General features: G+C 44.2%; 1 protein-coding gene across 1 annotated transcript; it reads right to left on the bottom strand.

Annotated features, from left to right (window-relative positions):
* Positions 1 to 5,810: 5,810 nt before the first annotated feature.
* LOC108404915 (olfactory receptor 2S2) lies at positions 5,811 to 7,010 on the bottom strand. The gene has a single exon (XM_036996571.2). It carries the CDS (start codon positions 6,822 to 6,824, stop codon positions 5,868 to 5,870), a length of 957 nt encoding a protein of 318 aa, XP_036852466.1. The 5' UTR covers positions 6,825 to 7,010; the 3' UTR covers positions 5,811 to 5,867.
* Positions 7,011 to 15,314: the final 8,304 nt, after the last annotated feature.

Raw genomic sequence — 15,314 nt, 5'->3', positions numbered from 1 at the left:
ACCAGGCCAGTTTTTCCAAGGGGCTTTGTTGGCTCCATGAAGTCAACCTTAGTTCCTTAAAGCCGTCTGTTCATATCTGAGTTTACACACATGTCTCTCAGGTATGACGTTCCAGTCAAAGCCTTGGTAGTATAACCAGTGTTTTTAATTGGTCCTCTTACAAGGAAACAAGGTTCTTATTGAACTTATGCAAATAAACATACTGCCATGAAATATAAAAATAGTTACTGAGAGTTTTTAAATTCTGGAGGGATCAGGTAGAGAGAAAGATAAAGTTTCGATTCTGCTTATAAAGGCAGTCATTTACTAAACTGTTGCCAGCTTAAGAGAAAAAGCTTAAAACACTTTATCAGCAACATCTAAAACAAAAAGTCACAAAACGTCTTCTTTATTTCACTTAATCTTATGTAACCAATACCTGTTCTGCTGAAATCTAGTTCTTTACTAGCTTAAGAGTAATAAAACAGTGACTATAAATAATAAAAGACTTACAAATGACAATGGTTAAAGATCTGATGAGAGCTTACTGTAAGACAGTTGACATAAGGAAATTCTGATATTTCTGTAATACAAAACATTCAGTAACAAAGTTTAGCATTATTCTTTTTGACAGTGCTTCTTAGGTAATTAAGCAGGTAATTATATATCAGATAAATAAGCTAAATTAGCCAAATACTTTCTCCAATGAGAAAAAATTTCTCTGACTTGTTCCAGGGGCCCTCTGGAAAATATCAGAGTTAACTAGGGGCAAAAGCACTTTTTTGAATTTGATTTTGGAAAGTTGTTAAGTTTTAAGACACTTGCTTAAATAGGACCATAGGTTGCTATGAAGCAACACTTATCTAATTAACTAGAATGACAACAAAGTACTTCAAAAGTAAATAAAGGTTATACAGTTGTTATCAAAGTTTAGCTTTTAGTCTTTTTAATATTAAGATCTCATTTTCTTAAAGACTCTGACAAGTCACTGAGACTTTAAGCATAAGATTTATTTGCTAGGCTTGTTTACTTATTTTTAGCAACTATGCTAGATTACTTACAAAACCTTTACTGAATGTTAGACAAAGCCAAGCATTTAAGCATTTTATTCTTAAAAGATTTAGCAGATAACACTGACTTAAATGACTTTAGGTAAACTTAGGCAGCTGATAACAGCAAGGACATGCCCACCTCAGCTAAACTCAAATTAGCTTTCATGCTTAACATTTTTCACTAGATTCTCTGGAAGTTCTAGAATGCTCAATCTTCACAAGCGCTTGTTTTTAAATAAAATATTTTTCATTTATACACCTAGACACACAAACGTACAAACTGAGATACAACAATTACAGTCAGCAACACTTTTCATATAAAAACATATACACAGACAAACTGATATAAAGATTTGAGTTTCTAATATTCAATTGCCTTCTTTCTTCTTAGCTTCTTGTCTGTGGCTTCTGGAACTAGAGGGTGGGAGGGGTATGTTCTGGTGGGGAAAGAGGGCGTTGAAGGTGGAAGGAGAGGGGGAGGGAGTGGTGCAGCCACCAGAAGAGGAGAGCAGGACAACAGCATGGTTGAGAATGCAGGACTTTACGATGGAGACGACACGTGGGAAGACACAGGACTTAGAGATGGTGGTGGAGAGAGGGGGAGGGGATTGCGAGCTGAGGGAGGCGGGCGACTGAGGTTCTGGCGGATCTGAAAAGGAAGGATTGAGCAGAGTAAGAGGCTGACAATCTTTAACTGGAGATCGGGCCAGGAGAACCTGAGTTATAGAACACTTAACATAAAGGTTTTGACGGGAGTGCAAAGTCCAAAAAGCCTGCACATGTGGGATTTCATTCTACTTTCCGCTCCGGTGGCAATAATTAGTTAAGTCGGTGAGGAGGCTAAAATCCAAAGTTCCCTCAGGGGGCCAGCGAGATTGGTTGTCCAAGGGATACTGAGGCCCGGTCTCAGAGCAAAGGAAGACTAACTTCCACTTGCAAATTTCCTGGGACAAACAGAGAGTAGCCAGATTAGAAATGAGACACTGCAGCGGGGTCTGAGCCTCTGCTTTCATGGGCTGGTTTCCCATGTCTGTGTTCACTTCCCAAAAAAATCCTGCTGAGAGGAGCGCGCCCAGCGTCCCAAGTGCACCAAGTCAGGGGAGACAGCCTGGGAGCCTGGTGAGGGACGTCTCCCCCACCACAGGGCCAGGGGCAGGTATCCCGGATACTCGCAACGGATGGGCTGAATGCCCAGACCTGGACGTAGCTACGATTTCGGACGGACCAGGTGAAACGGAGTTAGGAAGGGAAGCAGACCGGGGGAAACTGGGGGACTCACCGGAAAATAATCTACGCAGCAGAGAGCAGGCTGAGGTCCCGGGTGGGGGAAGGAGGGGGCAGGGCCACCAGTGACCGGTCAGGGCCCCATGCTCACACTCCCCCTGGGTTTCGGCACCATATGTAAGATAAGTTCTAGCCAGAATAAGCAGGCAAAGAGAGGCAACAAAAGGCCAGGTAATTTATTTAAATACCCCCGGGTGAGGTTCTGTGGCCTTCTTGCCAGAGGCCAGAAAAGCCACACCCAGTTAGGAAGGTGGGGCGCTTATAAAGGATTAGGAGGGGGAGGAGTGGGCAAACTATCTTAGGGGGGTGTTGAGAGGTATGATTGGCTAAAGGTGACATAATAGTCAACTAGAAACTTTTTTCTTTCCAAGAGGGAGGAGGCTGACATCCGGGTCTTAGTTGGCACACCAGGATGGAATTCAGGGAGAGCTGTCCCTTTCCATATACGGCACGGACTTTGGGGTCTGGTCTGTTCTCCCCCTATGGCAGCTCTCTGTTCTGTTTGCATGTCCTTGTTTTTCCTTTCTCCAGCCTAACAGTTATATCCTATCAAAATTCCTATCTAATCAACTCATTCAATCAACTTCACCAAATACAGTCACCATCAATTCAGACACATCCAGTGGTCTTCCTTTCCTCAAGCCTAATCAGCCCTAAACCTAATTAGGACTCTAGAAACCAGTGCAGTCCCCTGAAGTAATCAGTTCTCCCCAAAGTGATCAAACCCCTCCCCTCTAGCATTTCCATCAGCCAGTCGGCCACTAGGCTACAATCCAACAATCATCCATGAAATAAATGTCATTGTTGTCGAGACCCATGATATTTCAAGGTTTATCCATTCTGATCAATTTCATTTGGGGGATTTTAGGAATGGGTTCCTAGTTGAATGGTACCATAACAATAATTTTTCAGAAAGACTGTTGATCGTGTTCAGCAAAAAATTTCCTCAGTGTCATCCCTCCTTGCCAACAAAGGTGACCTTTGAAAGGCTTTGCAAGACCAGGAATGTGAAGTTGGAGTGTGGGAGCGAGGGTAGCCATTATTTCTAGAGGAAATGATTTATGTGATTTCCAACTTAACAATTACATTAGGATCATGCAATTTGCAATACAAAAGAATATGGCTGCCATTACTGAAAAGAAAAGAAAGTGAGTAGAGGACAGCCTAAGAAGACGGAGGGCTTGTTCAAAAGTGTTTCTCTCTCCCAGTACAATCTCAGTTGCCCTGGAGAAGTAGAGTTAGCTTAACGGCTTCATTATGATTGCCAAGGTATTTTCAGAAATATCTCTTTCTATTGCTGGAATAAATTAGATGATGCTCTAAACAGTTCAGCACCTGCCAGTTGGGTAATGTGTGATTTTTGCACAGGAGGAAGGACTGTTCAGATTGGAGGGGAATAGACTTGGGGGGTCAGAAGAACTATGTTCATATATCAGAAGGCAAATGATTAGGTGCATTTTATGTAGAAGCACAAAGCTGAATTAAAACTAGAAGGTAGAAGCTAGTGGAGGTTATGTTTTAGCAAAATTAAAGGAACAATGTGTTAGTAAGTCTGAATGAAACAGCTGGTGTCTTGCCAGTGGGTTCCAGCCCTGGGCAAGTTGATTGTGGATTCAGTGTGACCAAAGAAATGACAGTAAAATGTTCTTGGGGGGGTGAAAGGGTTATATCCAACTTTATTTCCATGGTGGCAGGTCAATCACTAAAATCCTGTTCACTCTGCCTAAAATCCCAAGCAGTCTCTGCCTCTGGGCCTCTTGGCCCACACAGCCATCCTCTGGGCCTCTGTCCTCAGTGCTACCACCACTCCAGCCTCTGCTCTGCTCTCCGTGTCGCCCAGAGCACTGGGCAGAGCTCTTTATATAGAGTCAATAGCAACGTATTGCCCACATGTATGTTGTGAGCTAGCCAGCCAGGGCCAGGTGAGGATCCTAGCCACAGGAACTTTCATTTTATCCACAGCTGGAATCTGAAAGTATTGAATTTTTTGTCACTGAAGGTATCCAGGCAGATGCTGGATGACTGGGGTCAGGGATATCGGAGAGAAACTTCATGCATCATGTAGAGAAGGTTGAACAAAAAGACCTCTGAAGCTTCTAAAGGCAACATTGTGTAGCTCCGCAAATGTCACAATTTGCTTAAGTAGCCACTAGATGTCACTCTTGTGATTTGCAATAGCAAGAGTGTTTCTGTACTGGTGCAAAATAGAAATCCGGAATATGACTAACATAAGTGAAATTTTATTAACAAAATGCATCCTTGTGTAATTAATTTTTTATAAATATTAGGAAAATTAAATATCACTTGAAGCAACAATTTCCAAGATCTAGTCTCAAAATTGGATTCACTTTCTAAATTCTCTTTTCAGGTAAGTCTTCTGATAGTCTTAGAATGTAGTTCAACTTGCCACAGAACTGCTTCTATCCATACACTACCATCTCTGAATCTCTCATCCATCTTCTGTGTGTATTGTGCCGGACAGGAACTATGTCTTGCTCTTTCCTACATGTCACCTTAGCACTCTACTGTATTCACACTACTATTACTACTACTAGCTTATATTTCTATTGTGCTTACCATTTATAAGCACTTACAGTATGTTACCTAATCCATGTAAAATCGGTTGTTATGGATTTTAAAATATGAAGAAATAGTCTAAGAGGGGTTTAGCAATCTGTCCAAGGTCATAGATAAGAAAATGCTTTCCAATTTTTACTATGTTAAACTACAGAGGCTCAAAATGCTATAGACAATATCTCTGCTGGACATTCACAGTATGCTTCAGCATGTTAAAAGCTCTGAGAATTCCTGGAACAAAGAAACCTATCAAACTTTAGCCCCCTAAATCTTCAAACATATCTATCATCTATCTTTTTTTTTTTCAGAATGTAAGTTATTACCTAACAGAATAGCTTTTCTATTGTGAATTGCTATAAGTGATGAATATCAAATCCAAACTCTATACTCCTTTTTAAATTCAATTTAATTTACTAGCATGTCTCATAATATGCAATTCATTAAGAAAAAAATTGTGCCTCCATCTTCTCATAACTAAAAAGAAATTGTGTTCACCAAAATAGATTGTTTCCACCCAAAGGCTCAGTATGTGGAGAACTTGTTTTTGTCTCTCAGCACTTCAGGCAAACTGAAACTAATAAACAAACGTCCAAAATAAAAATTTCTACCTCCTCCTGTTCCTCAGACTTGTCTGGTGAACCTCACAGTGAAGTTGCTGTGCTAACTTCCCCGTGGTAACCCGTAGCTTAGACATGACACAGGCCATTTGACTTTGCCCTAATGGCTTCAGTCTCCTTGGTGTTAGCATGTGTTCAGAATGTCTGCATACCTTCAATGAGAGTAACTGTTGTGCGGTACCTGCTGGAGCTGTCAGACATATGCCAGAACTCAGGGGACATAGCTGGGAGGTTGATTGCTCTCTGAAAATGGACTTAAGGGCAAGAGACTAGTCCAGCTGGCAGGCCTTGTGAATGCAGCTTCATGTCTGGAAGGCCTTTCTTTCACAGGGCTGGGACCCACAGAGGCCCTCCCACATCACCGGGTGAAGTGTTTCCAACTCACCAGGTTCCTCACAGCACCCTTCACATCCTTGTTCCTCAGGCTATAGATGATGGGGTTGAGCATGGGGGTCACTATCCCATAGAAGAGAGGGATGAGCTTGTCTGAAAGGTCCTCTTTGTCTGCTCCCAGGGGGTCTTTAGCCTTGGGCTTTGCATACATAAAAAATAATGTTCCATAGAAGATGACCACGACTGTGAGGTGGGCCGAGCAGGTGGAGAAGGCCTTTTTCCTCCCCTCAGCTGACGGGATCCTCAGGATGGTAGCAATGATGAGAACATAGGAGACAGAGATGAACAGAACCGGGACCCCCAGGAAGATCACATTGGTCAACCCCATGCTGATCACATTGGTGGAGATGTCAGCACAGGCCAACTTGAGGACAGCCAGGATCTCACAGGTGAAGTGGTTGATGACATTGTCCCCGCAGAAGGGCAGCCGTATTGTTAAGGATGTGTGCACCATGGAAGCAGCACCACCAATAGCCCAGGAGCTGGCAGCCATGGGCACGTAGGCAGCCTTGCTCATGACCACAGGGTACCTCAGGGGGTTGCAGATGGCCACGTAGCGATCAAACGCCATCATGCTTAGGAGCACACACTCTGTCCCTGCCATGGCGAAGGAGAGGAACATCTGCACAGCACAGGCCGAGAAGGAAATGGTTTCCTCCTTCAGGAAGCCATCCAGGACCAGTGGGACCGAGGAGGTCGTGTAGCAGATGTCCAGGAAGGAGAGGTTCTCCAGGAAGAAGTACATGGGCGTGTGTAGGCGGGAGTCTAGAATGGTCACCAGGATGAGGACCCCGTTGCCCAGCAGGATCACCAGGTACATCAGCAGGATGAGCACAAAGAATGTTTTCTCCAGCTTTGGGTGGGCGGAGAGGCCCAGGAGAATGAACCCCACCACGGGGGAGGTCCAATTGGCTTTTTCCATACGTTATCTCTTCTGTCATCAGCAGAGAAAAAAGCAGTACATCAGGCTTTCTTGAGAAAACTCCTGTGCATCAGGTCAAGCCCCTGCAACACAGTAGAAGAGCATATTTGTGTAAGGGAAAATGACTCAGAGACAGTAGGGGTGCCCTTAGCTCTTAGATGAGAGAAGGTCAGAGCTGGAAAAAAACAAATGGAGCAGCACTGAGCAAGGGCCTGAAATGTCCCAGCTGTGTGCTGGGGCTGTCCCGATGTTGCTGCACCCTCTCATTGGCCATAAAAGCAGTTGAGGCCGGAGAGGGGATGTGATCGAAGTCTTCTGAGCAAGCTGGTGACAGAGACAGGGCTTGAGCCCAGCAGAGCTAATCCTCAGAGAGGGCTTTTCCTCTGCAGTATGATTAATAGCTAGAAAATGCTCTGCATTATTTCTTTTTATTGTAAATATATAGAAATTTCACTTAATAAGAGCTTTCCTAGATTCACAGGGAGGAAAATCCCCAAGCTAATCCAATTCTTAGAACTAGCAAATTTTCAAGCTTCTCCAAATGTTGATTGCATTTGGAAGGAACTTGGATACAGGTGCTAATCCCCATCCACGCAGAGACAAGTCTGGGTAAAGGCTCAACCATAATGAGGATTGCTTCTTCACCAGCTGCATCTTCACATGCACTTGGCCATCATCATTCGCACCGGCACCTGCCTGATTTACCAGGGATTAATAGCAGTGTTCAGGGAGGTTCCTGTATGGGGAAGACCTTTATGAAATCAACACAGGCGTTAACTGGAGTGATTGAACCTACACTGTGGGATGACAACGGTGCAGCTTGCTTACCAGTTTACTCAGTTATGGACAACCACACTAACTACAGTTAGCAGTAGCGTAAATGGCATTAACCTTTAATCCCATTTCATTATAAGTTCTTAGCCAGGGTTACTAGGGAATACTTTCTCTTTGTCCTTTTATATCCTTTATTTTATTCTTATGTAATATTCTGGCTCTCTTGCCCCCATTTCATAGTTCCACACAAGCCACTAGCTTATAGAAGACCTGTCTGCCTTTGTGTAGAGGATTTCTAATTTCTTAGTTCCAATTGCTCAGTCTCTAAATGCAGAATCCTCATTGATAATATTTCTATAGCTCCTTCTTAAATGCAATGATGTGTGTCGGAGGGGGTGGGTGTTGGAAGATGAGTGGTTAACAATAACAAGCACCTACTCTGTGCAATATTCTTTGAAACCCGCCATGGAGAAGATACTGTCATCAAAGTTTGGTAGATGAAGTAATCAAAGCTCAGAGGAGCTGAAGAGTTTGTTCTGCGAGATTGAATGACAGAGCTAGGGTTGTATCGCATGCCCCAATTCTGAGTCCCTTCTACCAAATAGCTACCTTATTCTCTTGGTACACAGATTTTTGAGAGCCTGTCTCTCCATTATCAGGTCTGTGTATTCTTGCTTTCCACAAGCAGCTGGAATCTCAGATTCTCCAGGAATTCTGCCTGTATTAGCTTTCCAACCCAGTAATCACACGAGTATCATGAAAGCACCATGAAATGTAGGTTTGTGCTCCCAGAGCAGATCTCCGGAGCTAGATATTTAACAGTCCCAGGTTTCCACTCCCTCCCTGCTCCATTTCTCTTCCTCCTGCCAGTGATCTGGGGTGGGGGAAGGGCTTGGGTCCCTCCCGGCCACAGCTCTGGTACATTACCCCGTTCCGTTCCGTGAGGTCTGCTCTTTTCTCCAGGTCGGTCTGTGTATTCTTTGCCCAGTCTCATTGTCCAGCATGCTCTTGCTACAGGCATGAAGGGGGAGTTTATGTCACAGGTGTGGTCAGGAAGTACAGCTCCTGCCGTGAATTGAACCCAGTTTCTCAGCCTCAGCACTAGTGATGTTTGGGGCCACAGCATCCTTTGTTGTGGGGCTGTCCTGTGCTCTGTAGGATGTTCATCATGGCCCTGGCCTCTGCCCACTAATTGTCAGTAGCATATGCTCCCTAAGTTATAACAACCCAAAATGTCTCCAGACATTGCCAAAGGTTTCTGGGAGGAAAGGGAGGTGCAAACTGTGCTCCACAGGGGACCATTGCTCCAACCCAGGGGAGAGCTCCCCCATTATGCAATCATGGATTTCATTGTGTTTCCTACCCAAGCATATTACTCCTCCCCTGGTGACTCAGTGAAGCTCAGGAGGGTGTTCCGGTTTGCTCTGGGTGCTCTACTGTGACATTCCATGCAACTTATCTCACAGTCTTCCCTCTGGCTGTCCCATAGTCAGGGTCAGAAACAAGATTCTATAGTGACAGGATATGCTGTGGTTGCAGAAGCCAAGGAAAGTGGCTTCTGTTAGAGAAGCTATCCTGTCTGCTCCTTTCGGCCAAATCTGTGTGCAAAAAAGCTCCTGCCCGTGAGCAGTGTGGTGTGGGCTTGAGTGGTGCTCAGGATTTGCCTGGCATGAGAGTTGCATCCACGGGAGTCTCATTGCCTGTTGTGCTGAAGTTGCCAAATGAATCTGGTTCAATCGGAATGAATTGAACAGCTGGGAAGACCTTGCACACTGAGACCAGAGCTGAGGGATGTGCCCCTGCCCACAGCATATATATTCTGTGTAGCTTGAGCAACACCCTTCTCTGTGCCAGGCCTCAGTTTCCCCGTGTGCGTATGAGAAGGCTGAGTCAGGTGCTTCCCGGGCATCCTGACTCCGTGTGGAGGCAGTCTCCTGCAGGCAGAGAGCAGTCCCCCATGGAGGCAGCTGCCCATGTGGTTCAGTGTGTGGTGTGTGTGGGGTAGGGGGAGATCTGAATGCCGAGTTTCCCATCAAGGAATGGCCAGCAGAAAATAAGCTCAGGTCAGGATTTGAAGGGGATGCAGGAAGGAAGCAAACAAGGAGCTCTGACACCTACAGCCTGACTGGGAGGTTGGCGAGGGAGAGAGGGTGTCAGTCAGGGAGGGCAAGGAGGGGAAGGGAAGCTTTACCTCTGTGGCTGCATGGCAGGTCTGGCTCCTGCGCTGCTCCCAGGGACTGGGCCTTGCTTGCGGTCTGTCCCCACGTGTCTCCGGAGCCAACAGGCAGCTGAGAAGTGGAAGGGAGCACAGTGCCATCAAAAGACCCCTGTGCACTCTTATACAGGTTTTTTGGAGGGCAGTTTGCTGACAAAAGGAAAAATGTGAAAAACCTGTAGACTCATTGCTTCAGTGATTCCACGTCTGGGAAAAAGCCACCTCTGAGTTTCCTGATCTCAGACATGGTTGCAGCTCCTCACTGTGCCCCTGGCCAGCCACTCTCCTGCCTGACACCCTTTACGTCTGAGAGCCTCTTTCTTCTTTCTCCTCCTAAAGCCTCGTGGGGTCTTTAGCTTCTGGGCGTGACTCCCGTGTCCTTCCTCCCAGCCTGGCCATGGACTGGTGTCTCAGCTACAGACTCTTCATGTAAAGGGTCTGTCATCCTGTTCTGAGGCCCAGAAATCCCCAGGGTGCATTTTCCCCAGGAGTGAAGGGAGTCCTCAGGCAGCAGCTGTGGACTCCAGGGACCCTGTTAGTCCCAGAAGCAATTTAAAGATAGGAACATCAAGTGAGCAAAGGGTGTAGGCCCTGTATACCTGGGGACTCCAGGGACCACACTGCCCAGTCCCAATCAGAAGCAGTGACTGGGACACGACCACCTGGGTGGAGAGGAGCACAGAGTTGGGGCCAGCTTCCTCCGGAGCTGTCCCTGGGCTCCCAGACAGGCCAGGGTTCCTTTCACAGACATGCGCAGGGCCTCCCACATGGGGAGGCGGCACCAATGTCCGGACGGTGTACCTGGGATCTTATGCTGACAATCAAGCTACAACACATATCTTCGCATATGTATAACTTCACAAGTGGTAGGCATATGTTTTGTGCACATTTGTAATTTTGATAGGTATTGCCAAATTTCCATAGTCCTGTCAACAGTGTGTGAGTGTTAGTTTTTCCACACTGTTCTCACAGCTTCTTGGTCTTGAGGCTTTCTGGTGTTTGCCATTCTGAAAGGTGAGAAGTGATGTCTTCACACTGTAGTGTTTAAGATCTTTGGTATTTAGAATAATTTAAAATGTGAAAGATAACACACGTAGGTAAGTGCATATGTAACACGTATTTGTGATTTAAAGAATGCTAAAGAAGTCACCACCTAATCTAAGGAGTAGGACATTGCCCATCTGTTGGAAGCTCCCAGGGTGTTCCCTCCTAGCCTCAGTCCTCTCCCTCCCCTCCCAGAGATAGCCACACTCCTGAGCTCAGTTACAGTCATTCCCTGCTTTTACTGATTTTGATCATCTATGTATGCATCCTTAAAACAGTATAGTTTAGGTTTTCTTCCTTCAAAATGCTGTACAAATTGGATCACTTGGATCTATTTCTGACTTATTTTTTCATTCAACGTCATGTTTTTGAGATTCATTTATGTTCATGAGTGTAGCTAAATTCATTAATTTATATTGTTAAAGCCCATTACGTGAATGTGGCCCAGCTCACTGATACATTGTACTTTGGTGGATACTTGGGGTGCCTCCCAACTGAGTTCTGTCATAAGTATTTTGTACGTTTTTCCTGGTACACATATGTATTTCCAATTGTCCTAGCTGCATTTATAACCCATCCTCCCCCCCGACCCCACCCCCCACCCCCGTGAGCGGTAACACCCTTCTTTCATACATCAAGTCTCCCAAATGAATGGGTTCGTTGCAGGGGTCGCTCTTCTTCCCCAGCAGATTGTCTATTCCAACACCACGCCCCTGTTCGCAGGGCTGCTTGGATGTCTTTGTTTCTTGTGGGATGAGTCCCTCTGGTTCCATCTGCTACCTCTTCACACTGTCAGGGTCATTCTTGGTCCTTTGTTCTTCCACATAAATTACTGAGCCAGCTTCTTAAATTCCACAATAATTATTTTAGGGATTTAGAAACTGAGATTACATTGGATCTATAGATCAATTTGGGGAGAACTAATATCTCTATAATAATGAGTTTTCTAACCCATAAATGAGAGGTATTCCTCCTCTATTTTAATATCATTCAAAAGATGTTATAATTTGTAACTTTATGCATAAAGGTCTTAGAGCTCTTGGCCAGATTTACCCTGCATGGTGGTTTTTATATTTACATTTTAATGTAAATACACAAAAATATTTTTATATATAAATATGTATTTATATTTCTTGGTATCTTTAGAAATATTTCATAATCTCTTGCTGGACTATAGAAATAGACTTTTTTCTGGTATGTTGATATAGTGTCTAGGGACCTTGCTAAACTTTCTTAAATACTTATATCTCTAAATCATTGTAGATTTTCCACATAGCAGGTAATAATCTGTGGATAATGATAGTTTTTTGTTCCTTCCAAAATGCTGGGCCTGTTGTCTCTCTTGCCCTCCTGTGCTGGTGGGGACCTGCAGTTCGAAGCTAAAAGTTTTTATCATGAATAGGTGCTGTTTTTTCAAATGCTTTTCCTGCTTTACTTGATTACTCATGAGCTTTTCACTTTTTCACCTGTTAATATGGTAAATTGCACTGACTGATCTTTGAACATGGAAACAGCCTTGCAGCCCTGGGAGGAAGGGTCCACCCTACTGCCAGGCAGCAGGAGTTTCAGCTGCTCTCTGGGGCTCAGCTGAGTCCCCCCTGACTGGCAGATGCAGGAGGCCTCTTTGCTCTTCCCCGGACCCCCACTGACACCACAGGAAGGGACGGTCTCATTACCACATGCGTGGGTCCTGATTCTCTTTTAGGCCCCCTCTGATATCACCCGCGTGGGAGCGAGGAGGGGCACTGATTACTGCAGGGTGGGGGCACAAGTGCAGGCTTCCTGCAGGTCCCCACTGACCCTGTGGGAGGGGACGTGGTACTGTCCAGTGGAGATAAAAGCCCCACCTCCCTCCTCGGTTTCCTCTGACGCCACACTTACAGGGGGGCTGGTTGGGTCACCTTGTCTCGGCCGTCCTGCCAGCCTCTGCTGTGGGGGTAGGAGAGGGCCTGCTGTTTCGTTCAGAGGTGTTCAGTCAGATTTGAGTGGTTATTCCCATGATACTGTATTTTTTATCAAATATTTTCTTTATCTTTTGAGATCATTTGGTTTTCCTTCTTTAGTTGGTTAATGTGGTGAATTTTTCATGTGCAATTCATCCATGTACTTTTAGGATAAATGAAACTTGTTTACAATGATATCCTCTAGGTGCATTACTGTATCTGTTTTACTGATGTTTATATTTGAGGATTTTGCATCAGTGTTCATAGACAGTGCAAGCCTGAAGAGGGTTTATTCCTTTTGTTTTATTTGGAAAAGAGCTTGGGAGTTGACCAAGAGGGGTTTGCAGTTGCTTGTACCTCACTTGGGAATGATACACCATGTGATATAAATTGCAGTTGGAGGATGCAGCGGCCAGCAGGAGCAGTTGACCATAGGAAGCTACTTTTATTTTCAGCTTTGTAATTGTCAGGACTTTCTAGGCTGCTCGATAGAAAACTTACTCTAACCAGTTTAATCCCCAAATAAATGTTTCTTTAATGTTTATATAAATGAGAAGTTCAAGGGAACTCAGTCTCAGGCACAGCTGGAATTAGGGACTCAACATGTCATTAGGACTCTCTGTCTCTTCTTGTTTCTTTTCTCTACTTGTCTTTTCTTGTCTTCATTTTAAACTCTGGTGGACGAGCTTTCTCATGTGTTAAGGAAGAGAATTGTCAAGAGCCTAATTCACATTCTTCTTCACATTTGAGACTCCAGATGAGAACCAAGCCTGGCCCGGACCTAAGATTGCACCTTTGTGGAGGACTTGCTCAAACTCCTGATTCAAAGAAACTGCAAGATTTATAAACATACGTTGCTTTAAAGCACCAAGTTTGTAGTGCTCTGCTATGCAGCATGGAAAGCTAATACAGGACCCCTTCTCTCCTTGCTCCAATTAGAAGTATCTGGGAGAATGGCACTGATTAGTTTGACGAAGCTTCCGTGATTTCCAGTAGACCCATTGCCTAGGGTTGGTGTACTGCAGTTGGCAGCCCGCTAGCATCACATGATAAGAACGAGAGGGATCAGTCTACTCAGAAAGGAATAGAAGCGTGGTACAGTTATAGAACTGACTTCTGCGATGGCCTTCTTAAGAAGTCTGGCTGTGATTGCACTGGGAGTCCACAGATGGGACTTCTTCCATTTGTCCGCTGTCTGGCCTAGACTTTTTGATTATCTCCAAAAGCAAGGGCTGGAGTAAAGGCTGGTTTTCTTTGCTTATGAGACCCTTTCATCAGTGAGTCTTCATGTTTGCGTCTAAGGTCTGGGCTTGGGCCTTCATTCCCACCTAACAGGATGGGCCTGTTCTAGGGATGGAAAAGTGGGTGGAGCCCAGGTCCTCCCCACCTGTTGGGAAGGGGAGAAAGGCTTTGAATGAGGACACTTGCCTCTGGGTGTTCCAAGTCCCCTCAGACTACCCTGAGGCTCACCTTCAGAGCTTTTCCTTCCTCCAAAATAAAAGTGTCTTTTTTATTTCTCCTGTTAATACATTATCATTGTAAATATATGGTATTCATAGAGGTCTCCCATACCTCTTCATACAACCTCCCTAAGTGTTCTGAAGTTTTTGTGACTGCTGTGAATCATATCCTACCACTCCATTGTACTTTCTTACTAGTTCTAGCAGTTTCACATTTGATTAAGTTGTTTTCTAGGTAAAAAACATCTGTGAAGAGTTTTATTCTTTTCAGTATTTATGTTCTTTATTTTGCTGGTCTGGCTTAATTAGGTAGACTCTGCAGAATGGCACTGGCGCTGAGAGCACATGTTCTGACCCAGGTAGTAAGCGTGCTGTTGATGTTCCGATGTTTTCGTGCATGTTAGGGATGGTTTCCTATATTCAAGTTTGCCACTTCAACAGGTCAGAAATAGATACTAAATTTTATCAAATGACTTCTCAACATTTGTTGATGGGATCACTTTTTAAAAATTATTAACAAAACGGTTGCAGTAAAATTGATCTCCTCATGTTCCTAATGTTAAAAACCTTGAAACTCCTAAAGAAAATACAACTGGATAATGTGTGTTATTTGTTTAATATACAATGATTTTAATCTACTCAGGTTAAATAAATGACCTTTTCTATTTGCTCAACTTTCTTTTTTCTTTCCTAATTCTCTAATTCTTTCAGAAGTCTTCATCCTAATATTTGCCTCTTGGTATTTACTCTTAAAATTTTAACATGCGTACTAACACTTTTGTTCTATTTCAGTGTCTGTGCAATGGATTATATTGGTAAGATTGCTCCTCCCACCACATCCTTCATCAGATGAGGATTTTGGTGGGCTGTAACTTCACTTCTTTCTCCATTTTCCTTCCTGATGAAGCACCTAAATCTGTAACTCGAATAATGTCACTGCTTTGCTGTCACTGTTTACCTTTAGTGTTTTCTAGTAATTCCTTCACATATTTGTCTTTGCATTTCATCATTCCCCACTGTCTCTTATCTACCATATATATTACATTCTTTCAAT

This window comes from Manis javanica, chromosome 2, assembly GCF_040802235.1.
Source record: "Manis javanica isolate MJ-LG chromosome 2, MJ_LKY, whole genome shotgun sequence".
In the NCBI taxonomy this organism is placed as follows: domain Eukaryota; kingdom Metazoa; phylum Chordata; class Mammalia; order Pholidota; family Manidae; genus Manis; species Manis javanica.
This window is presented reverse-complemented; position numbering and strand designations above follow the sequence as displayed.